At 42.9% G+C, this 20,874-nt stretch overlaps 1 protein-coding gene and 1 long non-coding RNA gene across 14 annotated transcripts; one reads left to right on the plus strand and one right to left on the minus strand.

The window, feature by feature from the left end:
* Nucleotides 1-12: 12 nt before the first annotated feature.
* Nucleotides 13-1,147, minus strand: LOC120824358 (uncharacterized). Its single transcript, XR_005712937.2, has 2 exons — nt 972-1,147; nt 13-857 (listed from the first exon to the last, which is right to left on the minus strand). It is a non-coding gene; the product is annotated as an uncharacterized LOC120824358 (long non-coding RNA).
* On the plus strand, nt 824-20,564 carry eps15 (epidermal growth factor receptor pathway substrate 15). Of its 13 annotated transcripts, none has more exons than XM_040185123.2 (25): nt 824-925; nt 3,469-3,510; nt 4,141-4,230; nt 4,325-4,372; nt 4,478-4,573; nt 4,704-4,766; nt 4,976-5,101; nt 5,251-5,310; nt 5,878-6,183; nt 6,400-6,545; nt 7,043-7,199; nt 8,110-8,192; nt 10,362-10,434; nt 11,434-11,595; nt 11,755-11,952; nt 12,059-12,469; nt 12,750-12,830; nt 12,977-13,139; nt 13,330-13,374; nt 13,510-13,907; nt 14,384-14,453; nt 14,586-14,656; nt 14,936-15,071; nt 15,172-15,362; nt 18,487-20,564. In XM_040185123.2, the coding sequence occupies exons 1-25, from the start codon at nt 872-874 to the stop codon at nt 18,628-18,630; spliced, it is 3,414 nt and encodes a 1,137-aa protein (XP_040041057.2). In that variant the 5' UTR covers nt 824-871; the 3' UTR covers nt 18,631-20,564. The 13 variants fall into 13 exon arrangements, with proteins under 13 accessions (XP_040041057.2, XP_040041058.2, XP_040041061.2 ...); XM_040185124.2 differs by having other exon boundaries at nt 18,490-20,564; XM_040185127.2 differs by having other exon boundaries at nt 14,387-14,453.
* Nucleotides 20,565-20,874: the final 310 nt, after the last annotated feature.

Consider the following 20,874-nt stretch of genomic DNA (forward strand, 5'->3'; position numbering starts at 1 on the left):
TGCTTCTTCCTCTTTTTTGTTTTGATAGTGTTTTTTTTATTTATTTTGATTGCATGACATAACACATATCATTGGCTAGTATGACCTTTACTTTTGCTTCCTGTTTCCTGTTTGAGTGATTTCATGTTTACTCTCCACCCCTGTTAAGTACATTTACAATGTAGGTACTTGTGTGTTTTCATTCATTCCACGACATTTCAGAGGGAAATGCATTTCATCAAGTTTATCTGACTGCTGTAGCTACTACTAGTCATACTGTACAAACAGATTTCATATAAACTAGCACACAAACTGACATGAATTGATTAAACTACCTCAATAGAATATATGATAGTTAACATTAGCGCCACCTAATGGCAGTTACAATAATGTAATAGTAAACATGTGAAAAGGGCATTTTAGCATACTTATGTAATGTGAATGCAGAACTTTTTGTATTTTTGCCAAACACATTCGTTTAACTTCCAACAATTGTATCAACTGATTATATTTAAGTTTACAGATATGACTGAACATCTAATTTGGTAAAAGTGTTGTAGATTATTACTTAATGCAAATCAGCACATGAAATAGAACAAAAAACATGCATAATAATTAAATAAATAGTGCAGAGGGTGCACTATTGGATATACTCCTATTTCTAACTTTTTTGATCAAGTTGTTGTTTTTCATCCGTGACTTTAGTCCGTTCTAAATACATAGATCATAATTGTTTGTTTTGGTGTATGTTTCGCTTCCCCGGGGCGGGAACAATTAACCGCCGTGATAATGCGCCAAGTCATCATTTGAGTGGAATCGACTCCCGTCGCCGAGGATCCAGCGCCGGGTTTTCCCAGCGGCCCTCCGTCGGTCCGTGTCTGGCAGCAGCAGCATGAAAGCGGTGGGAAACAGAAACGTTATGGCTGCCGCTCTGTCTCTCACTCAGGTAACACTGTCCTACAACTCAAACATATAACGGTAGAAAAAGAAACCTGTCGTGGTCCGGCTCCGCGCGGAGACACTTTCCGAGCTGTGTTAGCGGAAACCAGGCGGGCCGAAGCGCCGAGCTCATCTGCACCCTCGGGTCTCTCTTTTTTTGTGGAAGTTTAGCGCTGCTGTGAAAGTGAGGAAAAGTTTCTGGCTAATTTCTTCGGGGACTGCGTAAGGGCGTAGCTAGCTAGCTAGCTAGCCTGCTAGCCAACCGCCAGTTTGTGTGCGGGGTTAGAGCCGCTTTTTCTTTTTTTCTTTTTTTTCAAAACTTGAGATAAGCTATGGCTCGTTGCATGGCGTCGGGTGAGTCCGGAGCCCGGAGCCCTGTGTGTGTGTTATTGTGTGTGTGTGTGTGTGTGTGTGTGTGTGTGTGTGTGTCATGTCCTGTTTAGCCTCGCTTTTGCTGCAGGCTAACTAGTTGGTGGCGGCCAAAGAGATGTTTTAATACGGGAGAAGTCATGTGTGGCTTCACTGTCACGTCTCCGTTGGTGGAGCCTCCGCTAACGCTGTTTGACGCAAACAAACGAAACCACTTAAACAAGTTACGCTAAACTCATTGTACGTTATAACGTTACGTGGTTGGTTTCCTTTTTATTGTTTAACGTCGCTGGATATATGGGACTAAACAAGTGAGCTTTTTTTGTATTACTATTACTGGAGGTGAACATACTTAGTGACCGGGTCAGTGCCTTTCTCTGTGACCTCTCTAAAGTGGACAACGTGTACTGTTAGCCTGCTAGCCATTTAGTTCTTTTCTGTCCATAACGACACTAGAAAAATACAACTAAAACTTCCATCCATCGTTAACAGTGGTTTTGTCAAGCAGTAAGAGGAAGTGAACTTGAATGGCCGCCAGTCAGCACTTCTGTCACAAAATGTCAGACCACTGCTGGTCAACTTAAATGCTAACGTTTGTTTGCACAGTAAATCAGTTGTGTAGCTTAGCATACAGCAGCCAGGTCTAATAAGTAGAGCCCCACACTTGTTACCTGAGCCACTGTTGCCTTTGCCCGACAGACAGCTGTTCTGTCTGTTCTCTGCCCAGATGAGATTAACAAGTTGTGTGTATTTGTGTGTTGTTGAAGCTTCATTGAGGGTGTCAGGCAGTGATGCTGTTTTTTTTTTTTTAACTTTGCTGTTCAGCCTAATCGGCCTGATCATCCCCAAACACACACATTTGCGTTAACAGTGACATCGATGTGGTTTCTCTTTGCCATGGGTGAGTTAGGGAATTTAAATTCCCAGAACAAACTGGACTGGTTTGTAGATTCCTGCATCTTGATATCTTCTATGGGTGTTTTTCTTTTTCAATGCTCAATTAAAGAATCACCAGTACAATGACCTTAGTGTTGCAGTTGACAACAGCACACTATTGTGTGCGTGTGTGTCACAGAAAATAAGTTACATTTGCCAGAGAAAGGTGTGTGTGTGTGTGTGTGTTTTGTGTGTGCGAACACCCCTATCTTGCTTTAAAGTGTTGAAAAACCAGCTGGTCCCAGCCAGTGTTTTTCTAAAGTCTTCACCTGTGCCCGAGCTATCACAAGACTGACAGATCTTTGCCATAATCTCTGTTTTGCATTGTGGAATGATTGCTCAGCCCAGCGATGGACATTCGTGCTAACACGGGAAAGGGGGATGTTTAGAGAGGACGTGACAGAAGGTAAAATTAGCTGTTGTCTGTGAAGCGACGCCCTGTTGAAACCGTCAAGCTGACCATCCCTTTTCGTGTATCCTGAAGTCATAACTCTCTGTCTACCACTCGGCAGAGACCCTCGTTATCATTGTGAGTCATTATGTTCACAATAAGGTGAAATGGCACGTTCTGAATGGGCTCCGCTTTCCCTGGAAGCACACAATTGTAAATCCCCTCCAATGATCGTTAATGGATCTAGCTAATGCCGGGAACAATAAATTGACTGAGAAAAGCATTTGCAGGCAAGTTTGATAATGGTTATTTATTTTAGAGACATTACTTACTACATTACTGGCTGAGAGTATCTGGGTTTGGAATGTTTAGCAGTGTTGGTCTTATTGACTCTTTTCTCAAAAGCTTGCGTGTCATACTCATAGTAAATGTTATTTTGGTTTATCAAAGAAAGCATTAAAAGTAATTTGTAAAGTGATTATTAATTGCTGCCCCTAAAATACTTAATGTAAAATAAGTCTGATGACTAATTCTGGCATATTGTACGAAAGGGACTGTTCATTTCTCCCGGCAGATTTTGTGGGCCGTTGGCACACAGCTGTCTTGGCGACGACTAAAAATAAAGTTGAATTTAACATATTGCTTGTGCCCTTCTGTAATGGCTCAGTCTATTTTATATTGACAGCTGTCTCTGCTTACTCAGTAACACTTGCTGTAGTTAACGTGTCACTCGAGTTTTTAAACTGAGAACAAGGATTTCAAGACGTTTTATTTTCTTATAAAGCCATTTTTAAATTGCTGGATTCATTCTATATACTTATGAATTTATTCCCCCCCCCCTCCTTTCTTTACAGCTCTCCAGTGGAAATCCCATTTATGACAAATACTACCGACAGGTATGCATCTCTCCAAAAATAAAACAATATGTTTTTGTTTTTTTACTTGGGTGCTGTGTGTGCTCTGCAGTATACAAAGTGTTGAGCCCATTACTCTTGTTTGGTAGTCATTTAATGCTGAATCTAGTGTTCTTGTATTGTGGTGTAAGCTGATCTGCATAAGAGCTGGCTCATGTACAAAGTTAAACCTGGGTGCCCTGACCCTTTTTGAATTGTAAACTAGCTTAAGATGGTTAAACAAACTAGTGTGCTTGAGCAGTGATCTCTTCTCTCCTTTCGGTTCCAGTTTCCGTGTCCAGTAAGCAAAATATCTCCATGCATTAATAATGTTTCCCTCTTACGTGTCAGGGGAGCTCACTGTGAGCCTCATGAAAGACTACCACCAGATCCAATACCGAGCTAATAGACTGCTGAGAAAAACGCTTTGGTTTATTGTCAGTATTGATTTTTAGTGAATCCTCAGTTTTAATTTGTGTTATTTGCCTCCCTCTGTCTTCTCCTTTCATCCTTCTATTCAAACACAGTTTTGTCATTCTATAATCCTCTTGGCCAATAAGCCATTCAGTGTCTGTCTCGGCAGTGCAGATGTGTCACTGATGTTTCTGAGCTGTAATGACGATGTGCGTGCAGGTGGATCCTACTGGCAGTGGGCGGGTGGCGGCAGCGGATGCAGCTCTGTTCCTGAAGAGGTCTGGCTTGGCTGACCTGGTGCTGGGGAAGGTGAGCAAAGATCATGACGTCTATGTTGTTCTTGCTGTTCATGTTGATGGTAATTAATGTGTGTGTGTGTGTGTGTGTGTGTGTGTCTCAATAGATCTGGGATTTGGCAGATTCAGAACGTAAAGGGGCTCTTAACAAGCAGGTACAAATGACTAATAAATAAAGTGACATTGTGCTGGAATTGTTCATTTTATGTGCATCTGCTCACTATATCCATTTCACATAGTGCACCTTTTGTTCCCTTCAGCAATTCTTCATAGCGTTGCGGTTGGTGGCCTGTGCTCAAAATGGCCTGGAGGTGGCGCTCAGGAGCCTTAATGTGGCTCTTCCTCCCCCACAATTTGTAAGTCTGCTGCTGTGCATTAAAAAAAACACATTTTATTTTGTGTTTTTAGTTTAATTTTTTTTTTTTTAAATAGTAATTGTTTTGAGAGGAGGTGGCGCACAACTGGGTTTGTTTATCTGTTTTTCAGAATGAGACGAGCAGCCCGCAGCTAGCGGGAGTGGCGTCTGTTGACACTCTCTGGGTTGTCAAGGTGAGGCACTTACAACTTCATTAACTTTTCTCCTTGATGTGAGATAGTGATCTGTGTTTGTTGGATAAAAGAACCACAACAGAATAGGTCTGCTCAACCAAACGTCTCACAGCTGAATTAATATTTAAATGTGATTGTGGCTGTATCAGAAAAACATAGTTTTAATTGTATCTCTCACCACTTAACGTCCGCTTTGTTTTTGCCTCCAGCCTGAGGAGAAGATAAAGTTTGACTCCATCTTTGAGAGCTTGGGTCCCGTAGGAGGGATTCTAACCGGAGACAAGGTCAAGCCTGTTCTGCTCAACTCCAAGCTACCAGTGGACGTACTCGGCAGGGTAGGATCCCCTAACACGCACTTTTACCTAGTTTCACCTAATGTGGAATAGAAAGTTGGGTAGAACATGAATTTGAAGAGAAAGGGTTTGAAGAGTACATTTTTGGAGTGCTGCTCAACAATAATGTCTGTATGCTGTGTGTGTTGAAGGTGTGGGAGCTCAGTGACATCGACAGGGACGGCATGCTGGACAGAGATGAATTCTCTGTGGTAAGAAATGAGACAAATTCACCAAATGGAAAGAAACCACATAGTTTACAGTTTGGGCTGTTTTTGAATTTAATATCCATCTCTGCACCGTTTCCCTAAATTTAGCACTTATTTCTTTCTATCTTAATATTTTAGCAATAGATTACATTACAGGTCATTTAGCGACTTACATTGGATTTTTAACCCATGGCTTCTTATTTTTTTTTACTATTTTGTCCGGGGAGCAATTAGGGGTACGGTGTCTTGCTCAGGGAGACTTCGGCATCAGGCAGCCGGGGCTCGAACCACCAAGCTTACGGTTCCCGGCACCCTCTCTACCCCTGCGCCACTACGACCCCTTCTTTTAGAAGATCTTCTTTTAAATGTGTTTGCTTGTATTCTACAGTCCGTTGCTGCAAGCTATTGCAGGATGGAAAAATAGTTTCTGTATCCCTCAATGGAACAATTAAGACACGTGGAAGAAATGCAAGGACGCAATAACAAAGCATCAAGTAAAGCCTCAACTTTATTGGTAATTGTCTGTTGTCATTGATTTTTGTTGTTGTTGTTGTTGCTGCCCGTTCCCAGGCCATGTATCTGGTGTACAGAGCCCTGGAGGGGGAGCATGTTCCCATGTCCCTACCCCCTCCCCTGGTTCCACCCTCCAAGAGGAAAAAACCCTCGCTGCCTCCCGCGATGCCCCTGTTACCCTCGCCCCCCTCGGTCAAAGACAGCCGCTCCTCCCACGCCGGCTCCAGGAGCCTGCCCCACCCCCCTAAGCCCGCCCCCGCCCCCACTCCCACCCCCGCCCTCGCTCCTGTCCCGACACCAGCAGCGGCCCCTGTGAGTACGGGACACGCCTCGCCTCTGCATGCAGTGCCTGAAAGTGATTTTGTATGTATTCCTTTTATTTTTATTTTTTATTGTCACATTGCTGCATTAACAAACATTTAAGATGATTTCAAACTGGCTCGGTCAGTGTGTTTTTAAAAAAAACACGACGAGTGGGAAGGTGGGTTGCTGTTGTGCCGCAAGTGTCTGTTGTGTTCAGTTCTATGTGAAGCAGCTTCGTTGACGATTTAAAAGTTTTTTTTCTTATTGCTGCTGCAGTGGGTGGTGTCTGCAGCAGACAAAACAAAGTATGATGAGCTGTTTGGCAAGACGGATGGCGACATGGACGGCCTTGTGTCTGGACCCGAAGTCAGAGACATCTTCTTGAAGACCGGGCTGCCGTCTGCCACACTGGCACGTATCTGGTAGGTTGGGACCTTGAACTCCTGTTGGACCCACTGACCTCGCAGATATGAGACTTTTTTGCTTGGTCTAAAATGGATGTTTTAAGGCTTTTTTTTCTTTTCTCTTTTTAGTATTCACTAGTCCAGTTTTGTGGGATTGTTTATATTTGCAAAGTAACTCTAATGTTACACTTGTTATATCGAAGAACATCAAGACAGGTTGCCAAAGTACAATGTATTGGTGTCCGGCTGCATAAATCCCAAATGACACACATGCAGTTCCCACATTATGCACGTGGAAAGGAAAATTAGTTGATGTTGAAAGAGAAATATTGTGCCTTTTCGATTATTCATCTCATCCTAGTTGATGACGGGGCTGCAGTGCGTGCTGGCCTGTCACATTATATGGATTTTTATCTTCTGTTCCACTCTGACTGTCCTGCATGACAATCGAGTAGTGATTGCCTGAGGTGTAAATTGTTACTCTTATGCAAGCTGTGTCTGTTTTGTGTTTCTAGGGAGCTCTGTGACATTGGAGACATCGGGAAACTGACCCGAGAGCAGTTTGCCCTGGCGCTTCATCTGATCAATCAGAGGCTGACTAAAGGCCTTGAACCTCCGCAGAGTCTCTTGCCAGAGATGATTCCACCGTCCGACAGACAGAGCATCAAACAGGTGAGTCGGTCTGAGCGCTTGGGTCTATGAAAAAATAACAATAATCAGGAATGTTGGGGTCACTTGTTTTATTTCCATACTTTAGTATTGAATCAGAATCTGATCCAGAATTAAGGCCAGCCGATAATTCAGTTTAACAATTTACAGGTACATAACAAGTACACTCTATCTAGCTGAAAATCTAATTAGTTAATAAATAAGTTCAATTACGGTTCTCATACTCCCTCCTTGCTTTTTGTATTTTCTTCATTTGTCTTAGTTTGTTAATTAAGTTATTCTATTATATCTTTTTTTGACGTGTGTGTGTATATAATATATATATTCCTTTTTCCTGACTTTCTCTGTTTTGGATTATGTTGTCTTTCTTTTCCGCACACTGTCTTCACATTGCAAACGTATGTGTGACTTTACTGACACGGGGGCATAGCCTCTTCGTTGTCCTTCCACATTGTCTCACTCATTTGTGATTCTGTTACCAAATCAATTCTGATCCATATAAGACATCTGTATTCCTGAGTTTATCATCATATGCATCGGATTTAAGCTGAAAAGAGCAGATGTTGATTCTTTTAAGTATTTAGTGAACCAGCAACACATCATGTCTGTAAATGCATCTTAATCGGCTAAATTAATGTAATCCAGTGTCCTAATAGCAGTACTTTTTAGTCAGTATCGCTCCCACCCCTTTGCATCAATCAGTGACTTCATTGTCCCTCATTTCCGCCCAAGGGCTTTTCATAGTAATAATCCTCTTTTCTGTCCAGTGTAACAAAATTAATCCATACCGTCTTCATATGTAATGAGGAGTAATTCTTAGCCTACACTATATGTATTAAATATTTATTTATTATCGTTTTACCAGTTGTGACTTCAATCCTCTTGTATCTTCCCCCCTCGCCTCCCTTTTCAGAAGAACGCGGCACAACTAGCGGCCGACTTCTCAGCCATCAAGGAGCTGGACTCTCTCAGTAACGAGATTTTCGAATTACAAAAGTAAGCTTTTTCTATTTTTCCCCTCATTTTCATCTAACATAATGTAAAAAAAGAACATCTTACTGAACCGGTAATGATGCAGGTTATGTACCGGGTCGGGGCAGCACGTAGCCTGCAGCCTGCCAGATGCGATAACTGTATTCTTGTAAAAGTATTTTCAGCAAAAATGGTTTAACGTAACTTTGGTCCATGTCCTATTGGCATAAACGGCCAGCACCTTCTGGGTAACGACCAGCAGGACGCAGTGTTTCCCACAATTGTGAGGCGCGTGGCTGAACCACACCTGGTAAAAGGTTTTATTTCTGGTTTTATTACACATGATTATCTCACTCATGCCCTCTGAGACGGTACAAACCGATAGATGAACATTAGTGATTTTGGCCGCTGGCTGTCAAACAGCAGATGGCTGTGGAGCTCTGTTACGTAGTTGCTGTTTGACTGTGAGGTGGATGAAGACTGTACACGTCATTAATCATTAATTCATTAATCATAGTATACATCAGTGTTGCATTCCTATTTTTTCTCCATATTTGAATGAAAAATACTTTTTTAGTTGGTCCGGAAAAATGTCACGTTGTTTTTGTTTCACTGATGATCAATCGCAGGTGTTTTAGAGCAGCTTCCCTTTTTGAGTGAGCAGGTTTGCATTCTACCCACCTCCTGACTGTAGACACACACAGGCAGACGCTCACACGCTCCAGGTCAGCTGTTGTAGGAAAGGGGAGAAGTTAGAACGATGGATGGAAGTATAAACTAGATGGAGATCAGAGCATCAGCAGGAACAGACGGTTGAGAGGAGCTAGTCGAGATGATTCATATTTGTGAATGCTTCAAAATGTGGCCGCAGCTTTCTGCGAAGGATGAGGAAGAAGATGGTGATGATGAAGATAATGGGTAAGAGGAGCGTAGAACTCTTACTCCGCTTTGCTGGTAGAGAAATGTACTTTTATCAAGGCAACTGACTGTTTATGTGAGAGGAACGGGAGAATCTGAAAATAGCAGCTGCTATTTTAGTCTGTGCTGAAATGAAAGGCAAAAGAGAAGTGCTCTCAGGTTGATGCCTGCTTTTTCTTTTCTTATCTAAATGTGAAATTGAACAAGTTGAATAATTAGTGTCTTGTTCTGTATTGCTTTTACATAACAAGGAGATTCATATGAAAAGTTGATTTTGCGTCTCATATGGATTTCAGACAAAATGTATGTTTTTTTTTTTTTCTTCTTATTAGTCTTTCCTAAACGAATGTGAGAAAACACTGCAAGAGATTCCCAACGGATTTAAATCAAAGCGTCAGTCAGAATATTTATTTGTAACAACCTTTTTATGTTGCAAGCTATTTGCCTCTAATTCCTGCGTTGATTCATTTTCTATGCATTTTTTTACACATAAAATACTTTGTTATTTTTAAAATATTCAAAGTAAGAGTTGAAAAAGGTAGATAGGTGAATGAAATGAAATCCAACGCAATATAATATCAGATATTTAAATCTGGTGCAAAATTAACCCACATGGTACTCTATAATAAGGTTTCATCAATGAAAAGTTGCAGTTATCTTTGCCTGTTTTAAAATGATTTATGTCAGTCATTATTAATAAGGTTTAATGGTGGTGAAACGTGTGTCCTACACAGTGCTGAGGACCTTCACTGTAACATACAAAGTACATTGTACTTTAGGGAAATGCAAAGTGCATTTTTTGCAATTTCCAGTCTACCTCCCTTCTCTCCGCCGCTCTGTTACCTGGCTGGGTGGATGAAAGGGTGAAGCAGATACGGACAGAGCAAATGATAGATGTTGTAGGTTGGCTCATCATCACCCCCCCCCGCCCCCCGTCTTTCTTCTTCCTCCCCTCCTGAAAGCAGCCATCTGCCTCACTCATCTCCCACACATTTGACTGAGCAGACACACTCACTTTCTACAACACTCACCGCGGATACAGCGGCGTGCACACTTTCTCCACGTCACACACACACCTGCTGTAGCTGCAGCTCTACGGTGTACGGTGGAGCTGTGCTTTCAGGACACCATGGTGGTTCAGAGAGAGGAGGTTCAGGGGAAGGGTAAAGAAGGCTCAGTGGAGAGCTGGATGGGTCTGGGTGGTTTCGGAGTACCGGGTCTTCCCGCTCTGTCCCTAGTCGCTAAATACTCTTGTCTCTTGTGCTGGACCCCCAGGGAGAAAAGCTCGGTGGAAGAGGAGATCAAGGAGAAGGAGGAGGCCATCAGACAGCGCAGCACCGAAGTGCAGGTAAGGTCACGCCGTCTGAATCCAATGGCCACAACGAGAACAAGGGGGCTTATGAGCACGACGAGGTCAGGTAGATCTTGAAGACTGTTTCTCAGCTCTTGTTTTTCTTTCATCTGTAACTCCGCTGTGTTGGATCATAGCTGGTGTTTGCATAAGAGCATGTCTTCATTTCTGCTGGATAAAGCAGGTGCAAAAGCAGTTTCTCTCTTAAGCTGTGATGAATATACCTAAGGAGATCAATAATATATTTGGTCGGCAGACGTAGACGCTTGTTCAGAAACGCAGTTAATGTTTCTCACAAAGGGAGAAGAGGGGGGCTGGTGTCCTTGCGAGAGACTGAGAGATGGGATCTATTTTGGGAGCTGATGGCTTAAAGGGCTAGTCTGCGCCGCTTGTGGGAATTGTGTTGGAGTGCGAGGGTGGAGTCTCAAGGGGATGGAGCTGAACTTTTGTAGCTGTACTGTAGGGTTGCATCCTTGCTTTGGGCAATTTATAATGTATTGTGTTTCCCTAAATATACCCTGCATGATATGACTGTTTATCAAGACTTCCCCTGCCGTGTCTCTCCAAGGTGTTGACTCGCAGTGGTGTGGATCTCTGACATGACTAATTGTTTCTGCGTGGTTATGAAGGCAAATCTCTGATTTGAGATCCACCCGTACTAACAGAAATGAGTCACACTGAATGAGATGGAGACCTAATATAGACTGACATTATGCAATTGCAAAATTGTTTTACATGTGTTCTTAGATTTTTCCCTTGTATTTACTGAATTGTATTGATGCAATTGTTAAGGATTTTTTTTTAGAAAACAAACCACCAGATGTTTTCATCCTGTCTGACCTGCAGCATTGATAACAATAATGTTCACACTTGTCTGGAAGTATGCTTGTTTTTAGCGGTTTCTCGTGCCCTTCTTTTGGTCCTTTCTGTTGTCAGTGTCTGCAGTAAGGTAAATGTTAATTATTTAAAATGACACATTGGCTTTGATATCTGCAGGACTTGCAGGGCGAGGTGGCGAAGGAGAGCGGGGAGCTGCAGCAGCTCCAGGCTCAGCGTCAAAAGGTCCAGGATGCCTTAGAGGAGCTGGACCAACAAAAAGGCTCCCTGGAGGAGCAGCTGACTTTCATCCGGCAGCAGACAAACCAAGAAACCCATCTGGTAGGTTTGGTGGATTTTTGAAAAGAATGCATTTATTTCAATAGCGGAAAGCTTTTTAACTACAGAAATGACCACCTCTGGTTCAGCACATCAGTTGTATGACTCCATATCGCATTCCAGTACATGACTCCGGCTTATTCATAACGGTAAACATCACAGATTTCATCGCTGCAGTCGGAGCATGAGGACCAGGAACAGAAGATCAGTCAGTTTGAGGAGGACCTGGTCCAGGCCCGAGAGGAGCTTCTCGCTCTGCAAGAGGAGAGCAGGAAGCTGCAGGAGAAGGTCCAGGCGGCTCAGGAGCAGCTCACACCTCTGCAGGAGTCTGTCCGCGACTCCTTTACGCAAGTTGCACAGGTGGGTTTGGGTGAATCTACGAATCCCCCTTCTCTGCGGAAAATAGGACCTCTGTTTCATTCTTCCCTTTCTCCGTACTATTCTTTGGACTTCTGTGCTTTCTCAGGTTCAGCAGAAACTGAATAACCTTCAGGTGGAAGAAAGGTCACTCACTGCCCAGCTTAGCTGGAAAAGAGCCCTGGAGGACAGCTCTCCCGTCATGGTCAACGGATCCACCGGGTTCACTGCAGAGCTGTGCCAGCCGGATCCCTTCCAGCAGGACCTCTTCCAGGAGGACCAGCCTAAGGAGCTCAATGAGAAGGCTCCATTGGCTGTCTGCAATAGGCAGAAAGAACAGTCGGATCAAAAAGAGAAGGAGAGAGAAGATGATGAAGAAGAGAACGGGGAAGAGAGTCCCAAGACTTTAGAGGAGAACTTGAAATATGACACTTTGGATGATCTCTATACTAGTCTGGCCTTCTCTGAGGTGTACAATAATCAGTCGAACCTCGCCAAGCCGCAGGAGAACACGGCGAGGGTAATAAATCCATTTGATCTAGTTATCTGTCCTTTTTAAAGATGGAAAGTTTGGTACAACCTAACCTAGTTATCAGTTCCTCCATAGTTTGTCTTTTTGTGGGGAAAACCTCTAACACAAAAAGATCTTTCTCTTCGTCTTTTTCTTGAACGTGTTTGCAACAGGAATTTTACCAAATGTGAAATTTAATGTATAGGTTTTCCGACTACGTATCTTTTTAAGTAACCATAGTCTGCTAATAATAATAATAATGGCTGTGTTGTCCTCCTAATGCCTGTAGGAAGACCGTAGCCTTACACCCGATGTCTCCCCTGAGCTCATGAGTGAAGCAGAGGAGTTGCCTAAAGAGAGTTCACTAAAGGTAAGGAGCCGGAGTAACTGAGGTACACTCGAACCCTTCAGCCAGGTCACTTCTCTGACGCCGCAGGTCTTTGCATCTCTGAGGTTTTCAGGGAATCATTAATCCTGTTTAGTGTAAACGTGAGGAAACTGTCGCTGTTTCAATAGGTTGCGTCGCCGGAACCAGAGAGCCAACAAGAGCCGGCAGAGTCCCCGGAACCCCCGTCCAGCTCGTTACCACCTCAGGTCAGCGCTCGCTCTATGCCGCCTCAGACCAGCCCCCCCTCTCTGCCGGAGATGGACTTCTTCCATTCGGACCCCTTTACTGACCGTGAGTCACAACAAACCTTGAGTTCAGTTAGAAGCTTAAATAACAATGTATTCATTACCTTCTCCTCAAAATGGATGTTCCGCAGATTTAATTGTATTTATTATAGATTAGTTTGGGGAAAACCGAATTACATTTTTTGTCAAAAAACCTCAATGTTGTCAAAAGTTATTTTTGTTTTCCTTTTTTATAGACTATCCGTTCAAAGATGATCCATTTGGGAAAGCGGATGTTGCAGGTAAGTTTTTCCATCCCTATAGGAAAGTGAGCAAACACATCAATTTCATCACATCACAATCAAATGGGTTTATACACCAATTCAACAATATCAAATATTAATACTTTGTGTCTGTTGCCGTTTCTGTGTAATCAGATCCGTTTGGTGGAGATCCGTTCAAAGGCTCCGACCCCTTCGCCGCAGACTCTTTCTTCCAGGCCCCCGGAGCCCCCTTTGCCCCAGACGACCCATTTACTGCCAGCTCGGCCGATCCGTTTGGCCCCACTGCTGGCGTCCCAGAGCCGGACCTGTTTGCAACTAAGCCCGGTGACGTAGCAGCAGCACCAACAGCCGGTCCAGATCCCTTCACCTCCAAAGCCACCGATCCAGCTGCAGCGCCCAAGGATCCATTCAGCTCCACGGGAAATACCATGGCCACCTCGGACCCGTTTGGTGGCCAAATGAGCGCCTCAGGGGAGGCGGACCCGTTTGGTTCTCAGGACCGGGGGGCGGATCCCTTCAGCTGCTCTCTGCCCTCCTCTGATCTGGCTGTGGTGAGTCGGCCTGCTGCACAGCCGGGTCCCGTTCAGATTTACTGCGCAGACCATTCGATGTCATGTTGATTTTTTTTTTTTTTAAAGGTTTGAATAGGTGATCTTATGAAAACAAGATTTAAATAAAACCAGTTAAACAAAGGCCAGTGTTTCATCATAAAAATAAACTTTTAATGTTGTACAATTTAATGAAATGTAATGAAATTGCAGGTATAATTTATTTAATTTATTAGATATTAAAATGACATGCAGAAATAAAATAAACATTGCATAACACAGATGTTGATACAATGTACTTGTATCGTAGTATTACATTACAGGTGTAGTATTACATTACAGGTGAGCTGACGCTTTTATCCAAAGCGACATTACATTTTTAACTCAAGTTAATTAAATGCTCAACTCAATTTAATTAAATGCAGTTTAAGGCTATCAACACCCACAGTGGAGTTTATTTTTAGTTTGTTCTGTTTTAGAAGGACTCTGCAGCATCCAATGACCCGTTTGCGCCGGGTGGCACGACGGTGAATGCCAGCTCGGATCCAGGTATGACTTGTGGTGTAGCGCCACCCTCTGGGCACCCAGGCCGTTGCAGCTGCTGAAATGATAAAATACACAACTACCTGTGTGTGTCCTTTTTGATGTCCTCAGTGACTTTGACGTGCTTGTGTGTTTCAGATCCGTTTTCGGCTGTGTTCGGTAACGAATCGTTTGGAGGAGGCTTTGCCGATTTCAGTGCGTTGGCGAAGGTAATCGAGAGGTGTTGCTCATGGCCGGTGCTCTTCATGCCTTTCTCATCCCCTTCTGGAACAATCCTTGGAATGTTGACGGGATTCTTGTTTAGGAGACAGAACAGAAATTATGCATAAATTACTGAATAAAGTCAGAACCGATCGCTGCTGTGATTCCAGCTCAGATATGTGGTTGCGACTTCCTTTCTCATATTTAATCCCTCTATTTAACTTCACCATATCCTCTATTCTAATACTGTGTGCATTTGATTTGACTGGAACCTTTTTATGTTGCAGTCAACTGGGGCAGACCAGTTCGCCATCAACAATAAGAACCTGTTTCAGGAAGAAAGCCAGTCTGCCGGCCCTGACGTTCCCCCAGCCCTGCCCCCAAAAACGGGTACACCAACCAGGCCACCTCCTCCACCTCCAGGTCAGTACGCAGCCGGCACCGCGAAAAGGTCACCTTTTACCAACCGTGGCGCTGTCATCGGCCAACTCTACACGTGTGAACATCTGTGTCCGTCCCTCAGGAAAAAGGGCGTCCGTCTCCAGGACGGAGTCGTCCGAGTCCTTCCAGCGACGCGGGCCCTTCCTCCAGCAGCCTTCGGGAGACTTCTCTTCCTCCCTGCCCGCTAAGGATCCTCTAGCTGACCCCTTCGCCCCTTCCTCCCCTCCTCGTCACACCGCACGGGAAGCTGACCGATTTGCCAGCTTTGACAAAGTGAGCACCTCGCCCTCTCCCTCACCTGCACCCGACTCTGACTAGTCACTACCCTCTGCTCTCTTCATTTCATTTTTTTCCCCTTGCTAATAATGAATAATGTCACAACCACCAAGCGAATATGGCCAGCTTCATAAATCACTCCATCCACTGCCATTAAGAAGTCCCGGAGAAGTGAACTAATCGGCTCTTATAAACGGTCACGTAGTCACACCGGTTCCTCGTGCTATTTAATCACCTCGTTTTTCCTGAGCTAACATAAGAATTAATTTCATTTTTCTTCCATTCTGTCTGCTAATGGTGTATATTTTAACTCTTTATTACGAATGCAATATTTTTGCCATGTAAAGATTCTTTATACTTGTAATGATCTTTTTTGTTACTGATATTGGGATTGCACTTAATTTATGCCCCATGACTGTGTCGCGTTAGGAGGAAATGTACAGAAATGGCATTTTAGCAACTATAGATGCACTGATATATTACCTCTGCAACATATTTGTGATAACGGACACGAGAACTGTTATTAGCAGAACACCTCTTTACTTGTGACCAAGTCCCTCCTTATGTTTGGCAGTGAATGGAGAAATGAGTGGCTGCTTGTATTTTGCTTTTGTTTACAGCCTGTGCATGTGCATGTTTTATTCTATGATTAAAAATAGATTTTATTGCAGAACATTTCATTAAATCAACCATTTTATACTGAAATTCCCACTCTGGGTCTGACAGGCGACTGAGCTCGAGCTTTGTTTCTCAGTTTGGGATTACGGAATCCCATCAAGTGACCTTTAAATAAAAAGGTGCAGCGTCTCGCCTGCTGCATCTTTTGCTTTAAGATCCTACTTTAGACAGGTTTACCGTATAAACAAATTCCTGTTTCGTATTCCTAGGACAGATTTGTTGCAGCTAAATAAAAATTTCAATTTTAAATGAATTTAATTTCTTCTCACTAGCAAGGGCCAGGTTGTTGTAGTAATTTTATATTGCCTCAACTGTGAAGAAAAGGGAACTTGTCTCAAACTCCTTCAAAACATGTGCAAGATGTCATACATCTAAAATTCAAATAAAAATAAAAGTAGCCAAAAATGCCCATTGACCCAAACATTGGTTGGACCCTCAGTAATTTATCCAGAGGAAGTTGTTCAGCGATTTTAAAATCCTCCTACCTGTTCCTGTTGTAATCCTGCAAAGAAATGTACTGTGACTTTGATGGATGACTTTTTATCACCTCTCCCGTCACATGACCACACCTGCACGTCCCTGTTGTCGAGCCCTGATCGGCACGCACAAACTGTGCGTCGGGCTCTCTTCCACTTGTACTCACTGTCTCGCCCGTCCCTCCGTACGCGTTCACTTTTCCTCCTCTCCACCCGCCGCTATTTATTCACCCGTGCGTCTGTTCGTCCAACCACCCCGTCACTGCTGCTTCATTTGAGCCCTCGTCTGGTCAGCAGTGTGTTGGGGGGGAAAACGATGTTTTGTCTCTGTCTGTGTGGCTTTACACCTCCTGTCAAGAAAGTTGAATAAAGTGTTGAATCAAGGTGCAACATCTCTGGCTTCTGTGTGCATCCATGGTATTACCTGCAAAATGCCAGTGCTTCTAAAGGACCATTCCAACAGCTTTATTTGGGTTTTTTTTCAATGCTGATATTTTACATACTTTAAAGCGATTTGCTTGCTTTGCTAAATGTTTGGCAATGATTTAGAAGATTTGTAGAACATGCAAAAGCACCGGGATGGTCCTTCCAAGCACTCTGACTGAATCTCACTAGATCACCTCAGTAAGTGAACGTAGAGGTTGTGGGAAGGGTTTCTTTAGCTCGAGTCATAAAATGCACCTCTCCTCTTGCTACAATATTACTTTATTTACATCTGATTTGATTGATCTTCAAAAGCCGCAATGGGATGTACCAGCTACAAGTAATGCGTGCATGTTCTCTACTAAATCCATCAGGTTGTTTCTTCACCGCTCTCACAATGCATGTTCTGCCCCACTCTAAAACATCTGCTAGTCAATGTCGTCATCGCTACCTACTTTCATTTGCATGGGTGCAGACTGGACGCTTCTGTCTGTCGTATGTGGAGGTGCATGTCCGGACTTAACTGTCTCCGCTGTGTGTATTTAAACTGTCGCTGTGTTCATGGTCATATTTGATCTCGGGAAATGTAGACATGTGCTGCTTCTTGCAATGACCAGGTAGAAATGTCCTCACTAGAAGAACGAGCTGGGCGTTTTTGAAGAAATCTTACTGCGCATCCTCTTAGAGCTGAATATGGTTTGATAGGAAATTGCTCTTCATTCTTATTTTAATTGAAGACCAATTGTGGGGATCTGTATGAAACACAAAGGTTCTCTCAGGTTTGTAGAATTTGTAGATCAAGACCGAAACAAGGTTTTTTTTTTCTTTTTCTTTTTTTTTTTTTAACAAATTGCACCTCCTGTGATTTCAAATAGTTTTAACCAATATTCCAATTCAATTTTGACTAATTGCAGCCTCACCGCATTACAGTAAAGGAAACCTTTCACTATGACCACTGGATGTGGATGTTACTGTGTGTGTCACGGTGGCCGGGAAGCTTCGACTAATTCCAACCGGGTTCCCGGCAGGAAATGCCTCGAACATCTGTAACAGCACTATAGAAATGAATGTTTGAGGTTCTTTTGTAACAAACTATTAATTCTGTCCACCACAGCTCTGCTGATATTAATCAAATTCAAGTGATTCTCACTGAAACTGTTATGAATTCAGTAGAAATGTAGTCATTCCCTTATAATTACATTACATACTACATTTTATCCTAAATTGCATAACAATAATAAATCCTTCATGGATGTTAAGGGCCAAACACAAATACCCGTCCTGCAAATAATAGTTCCAGTATGTTTATAAGGCGCTATGGTCATGGCGTGCTTTCTATTCATATATTTTTTCAGCATTTGTCGGTCATCTCGTGTCAGCGAGCTCTGAGAACACGTTTGTGTCTTTGAGAGTCTTAACTGTGCGCGTTTCATTCTTTGTCTCCTCTCCCCTCATATTTCTTTGCATACGTGTGAATTCTCCTTCCCCTTCTTGTGTGTGTGTGTGTGTGTGTGTGCGCGCGCGTGCTTTCCTTGTTTGTGAAGCAGTATCCAACAGAGGACGACATGATTGAGTGGGCGAAGCGCGAGAGCGAGCGGGAGGAGAAGGAGCGACTGGCTCGGCTCACCCAGCAGGAACAAGAGGACCTGGAGCTGGCCATCGCTCTCAGCCAGTCGGAACTCTCCTGAGGACCCCCCCCCCCCCCCCCCCCCCAAACCCAACATAAACCTTTCCCTCCCCTCGTTCACTGACCTGGCTCGGCACGGCACAGCACAGCTCGGCCCAGCCCAGAAAGCACCAAAGCAAAGTGGAGACTGCACAGGACTGATTCCACAGCCCCCGCTGCCCCCCCCCACCACACACTATGAAGAGACTTTCTTTGAACAAACCCATCTCTGAATCTTCTTCTCTGCCCAGACTGTGTTCCCCTTTCGCTGGCGATGCAGTATTGATTTGATTTTATTGTTTTCATCCCGTCGGTCTCGTTCCGTATGTTCTGAAGATGCGAGTGTTGAAAAATGAAACGCGGCGGCCGTGGATCAAATGGAGGTCGCTCCGTTGATTTCAACATCGCGCCACAAGTGTCACCTTAACTCTCCAGAATGTAATTTATTTAATGCACTCGACTTGATTTGAAATGGCCTTGTCAGAAGTCCTGTCTTTATCCACTAACAGTTCTCACTACACTTTCTGAAAACTCTGCTCACTCTACCTTCTGAAGATACTGTGAGAATTGTGTGTGATTTCTTTAATTAGAAATAGTCTTGTTCATTTGATTGAGCACAAAAAAATCACCCTAATTTTTTTTTTATCTGTGTGAAAGACCGAAGGCTGATGGTAAAAGTGTGGGCGTTTTTATTATTTTTTATTCAAGGGTTACGATGAAGTCGGTGTCTCAGAATAGTTATAAAGTTCCGTATGCAGAAGGCCTATGAGATTTTCTTTAAAACAAAAATAACTTAATCGGGACACGGTGACGACACTTTTTTAACTGGAAGTTACCAGTCCTCTGATATGTGAAACGCATATGACGGTTTATACATTTTACAACACCCCTCAAATACTACCACATTCAGCTTCCTCACGCTTTCATTTCTTTAACGTTTCAGGAATGTGTCGCTCTGCCCAGTATATCTGTCATTTTATTTTTTTGCTTCATGCTAAAAGGAATGAAACCTCAACTATCTCATGTAATGATTGCATATTAGTTCGCATTACGTTTTAGGGTACACTAAGAGGGATTTCACAAAAGGACAACACCAAATACTTCTAAACATCTGTTGGTTCCTATGACAATTTTTTTTTTTTAATGTCTGTATTAATGACACTAACAGGCTAAATGATAGAAACTGGGTTGTCGTAAAGGAATCAACGTGTTCCCGCTCAACGTGCTCTGTAGTCGTACATTAAACGAACAGCATTAATAGCTTTGTTAATCCTCACCGATCGAGGCTTCGGCACTTTGTAATGAAAGATGTATATTGAAAAAGATCAACTTCCTCAAACGCTCAATTTCACATTTTCACACCGGGTTCCATATTGAAGTGAGCTGCTGCTTTTTATCTGTTGTTTATCTGACCTCTTTTGATGTTACATTACCAGATGCTTCCTCTCTGCGAGATTAACTGCAATAAACAAAGTCGGTAAAAGTAGACGAGCATCCCTGTGATCGGCCAGCAACTCTTCTTCTAAAACTACAGCAATTTTCTCTCTGTTGATTTCTAACCAAACTTATTCCTGCTTTGTCTTGTTTTTTTTGTCCTTGTTCGGCTTTGAGAAGAAACGAGCATCCTCATAGTTTCCTCGTGTTGTGTTTAACTAGTTTACTGCTCGTGGTTGAAGCTAAACTTCCTACTCAAGGTTCACGTTGATTGTAAACTCCAGAGAACAGCAGTCGTCCTTCATTCATTCTACAGTTTATTTCCACCTGACGTGTTACTGTCATTTGTACAGACTGCAAATCAAGAACCACTCATGTTTCCAGGCTTACCCTCAAAGGCTTTTTAAAACTCAAGCTAATTGTATTTTTATTTTTTATTTTCTAACATGTAGAGAAAAATAAATCATTATTTGGAAGAATATGTAATGCATTTAATTGAAACAGAATAAATATTAAACGTGTCGTTTTGCAGTTTGTTTGTTCTTACTGGGATCACCTCATGTACTTCTTTTACTTGTGTAAAATAAGCAAACTCCATATCAGGAAAAGGATCCTGAATTCAAATGTGTAGTTGAGTAAAGTGACTTAAGAAAATTGACCATCAATAAAAGTTGACATGCGCCATCATTCAATGTGGTCGCTTGTAAAGAAGAATAATACCGCATTAAAAGTACGGCTCGTGTCGTAATATATTTACATTACAGTATTCATAAAACTAATAACGTGAATTTATCAGGCTTATTGTGAGTAACGTTGAGCTGTAGATCTGGGC

Source organism: Gasterosteus aculeatus, chromosome 8 (genome assembly GCF_964276395.1).
Source record: "Gasterosteus aculeatus chromosome 8, fGasAcu3.hap1.1, whole genome shotgun sequence".
Taxonomy (NCBI): domain Eukaryota; kingdom Metazoa; phylum Chordata; class Actinopteri; order Perciformes; family Gasterosteidae; genus Gasterosteus; species Gasterosteus aculeatus.

Bases quoted from the DNA above. Each gene is read 5' to 3' on its own strand.
- eps15 (XM_040185123.2), top strand. From the start codon at position 872: ATGAAAGCGGTGGGAAACAGAAACGTTATGGCTGCCGCTCTGTCTCTC. The intron at 11,953-12,058 runs GTGGGTTTGGGT...GTGCTTTCTCAG, and splicing joins CCTTTACGCAAGTTGCACAG to GTTCAGCAGAAACTGAATAA. The intron at 14,454-14,585 runs GTATGACTTGTG...TGTGTGTTTCAG, and splicing joins GAATGCCAGCTCGGATCCAG to ATCCGTTTTCGGCTGTGTTC.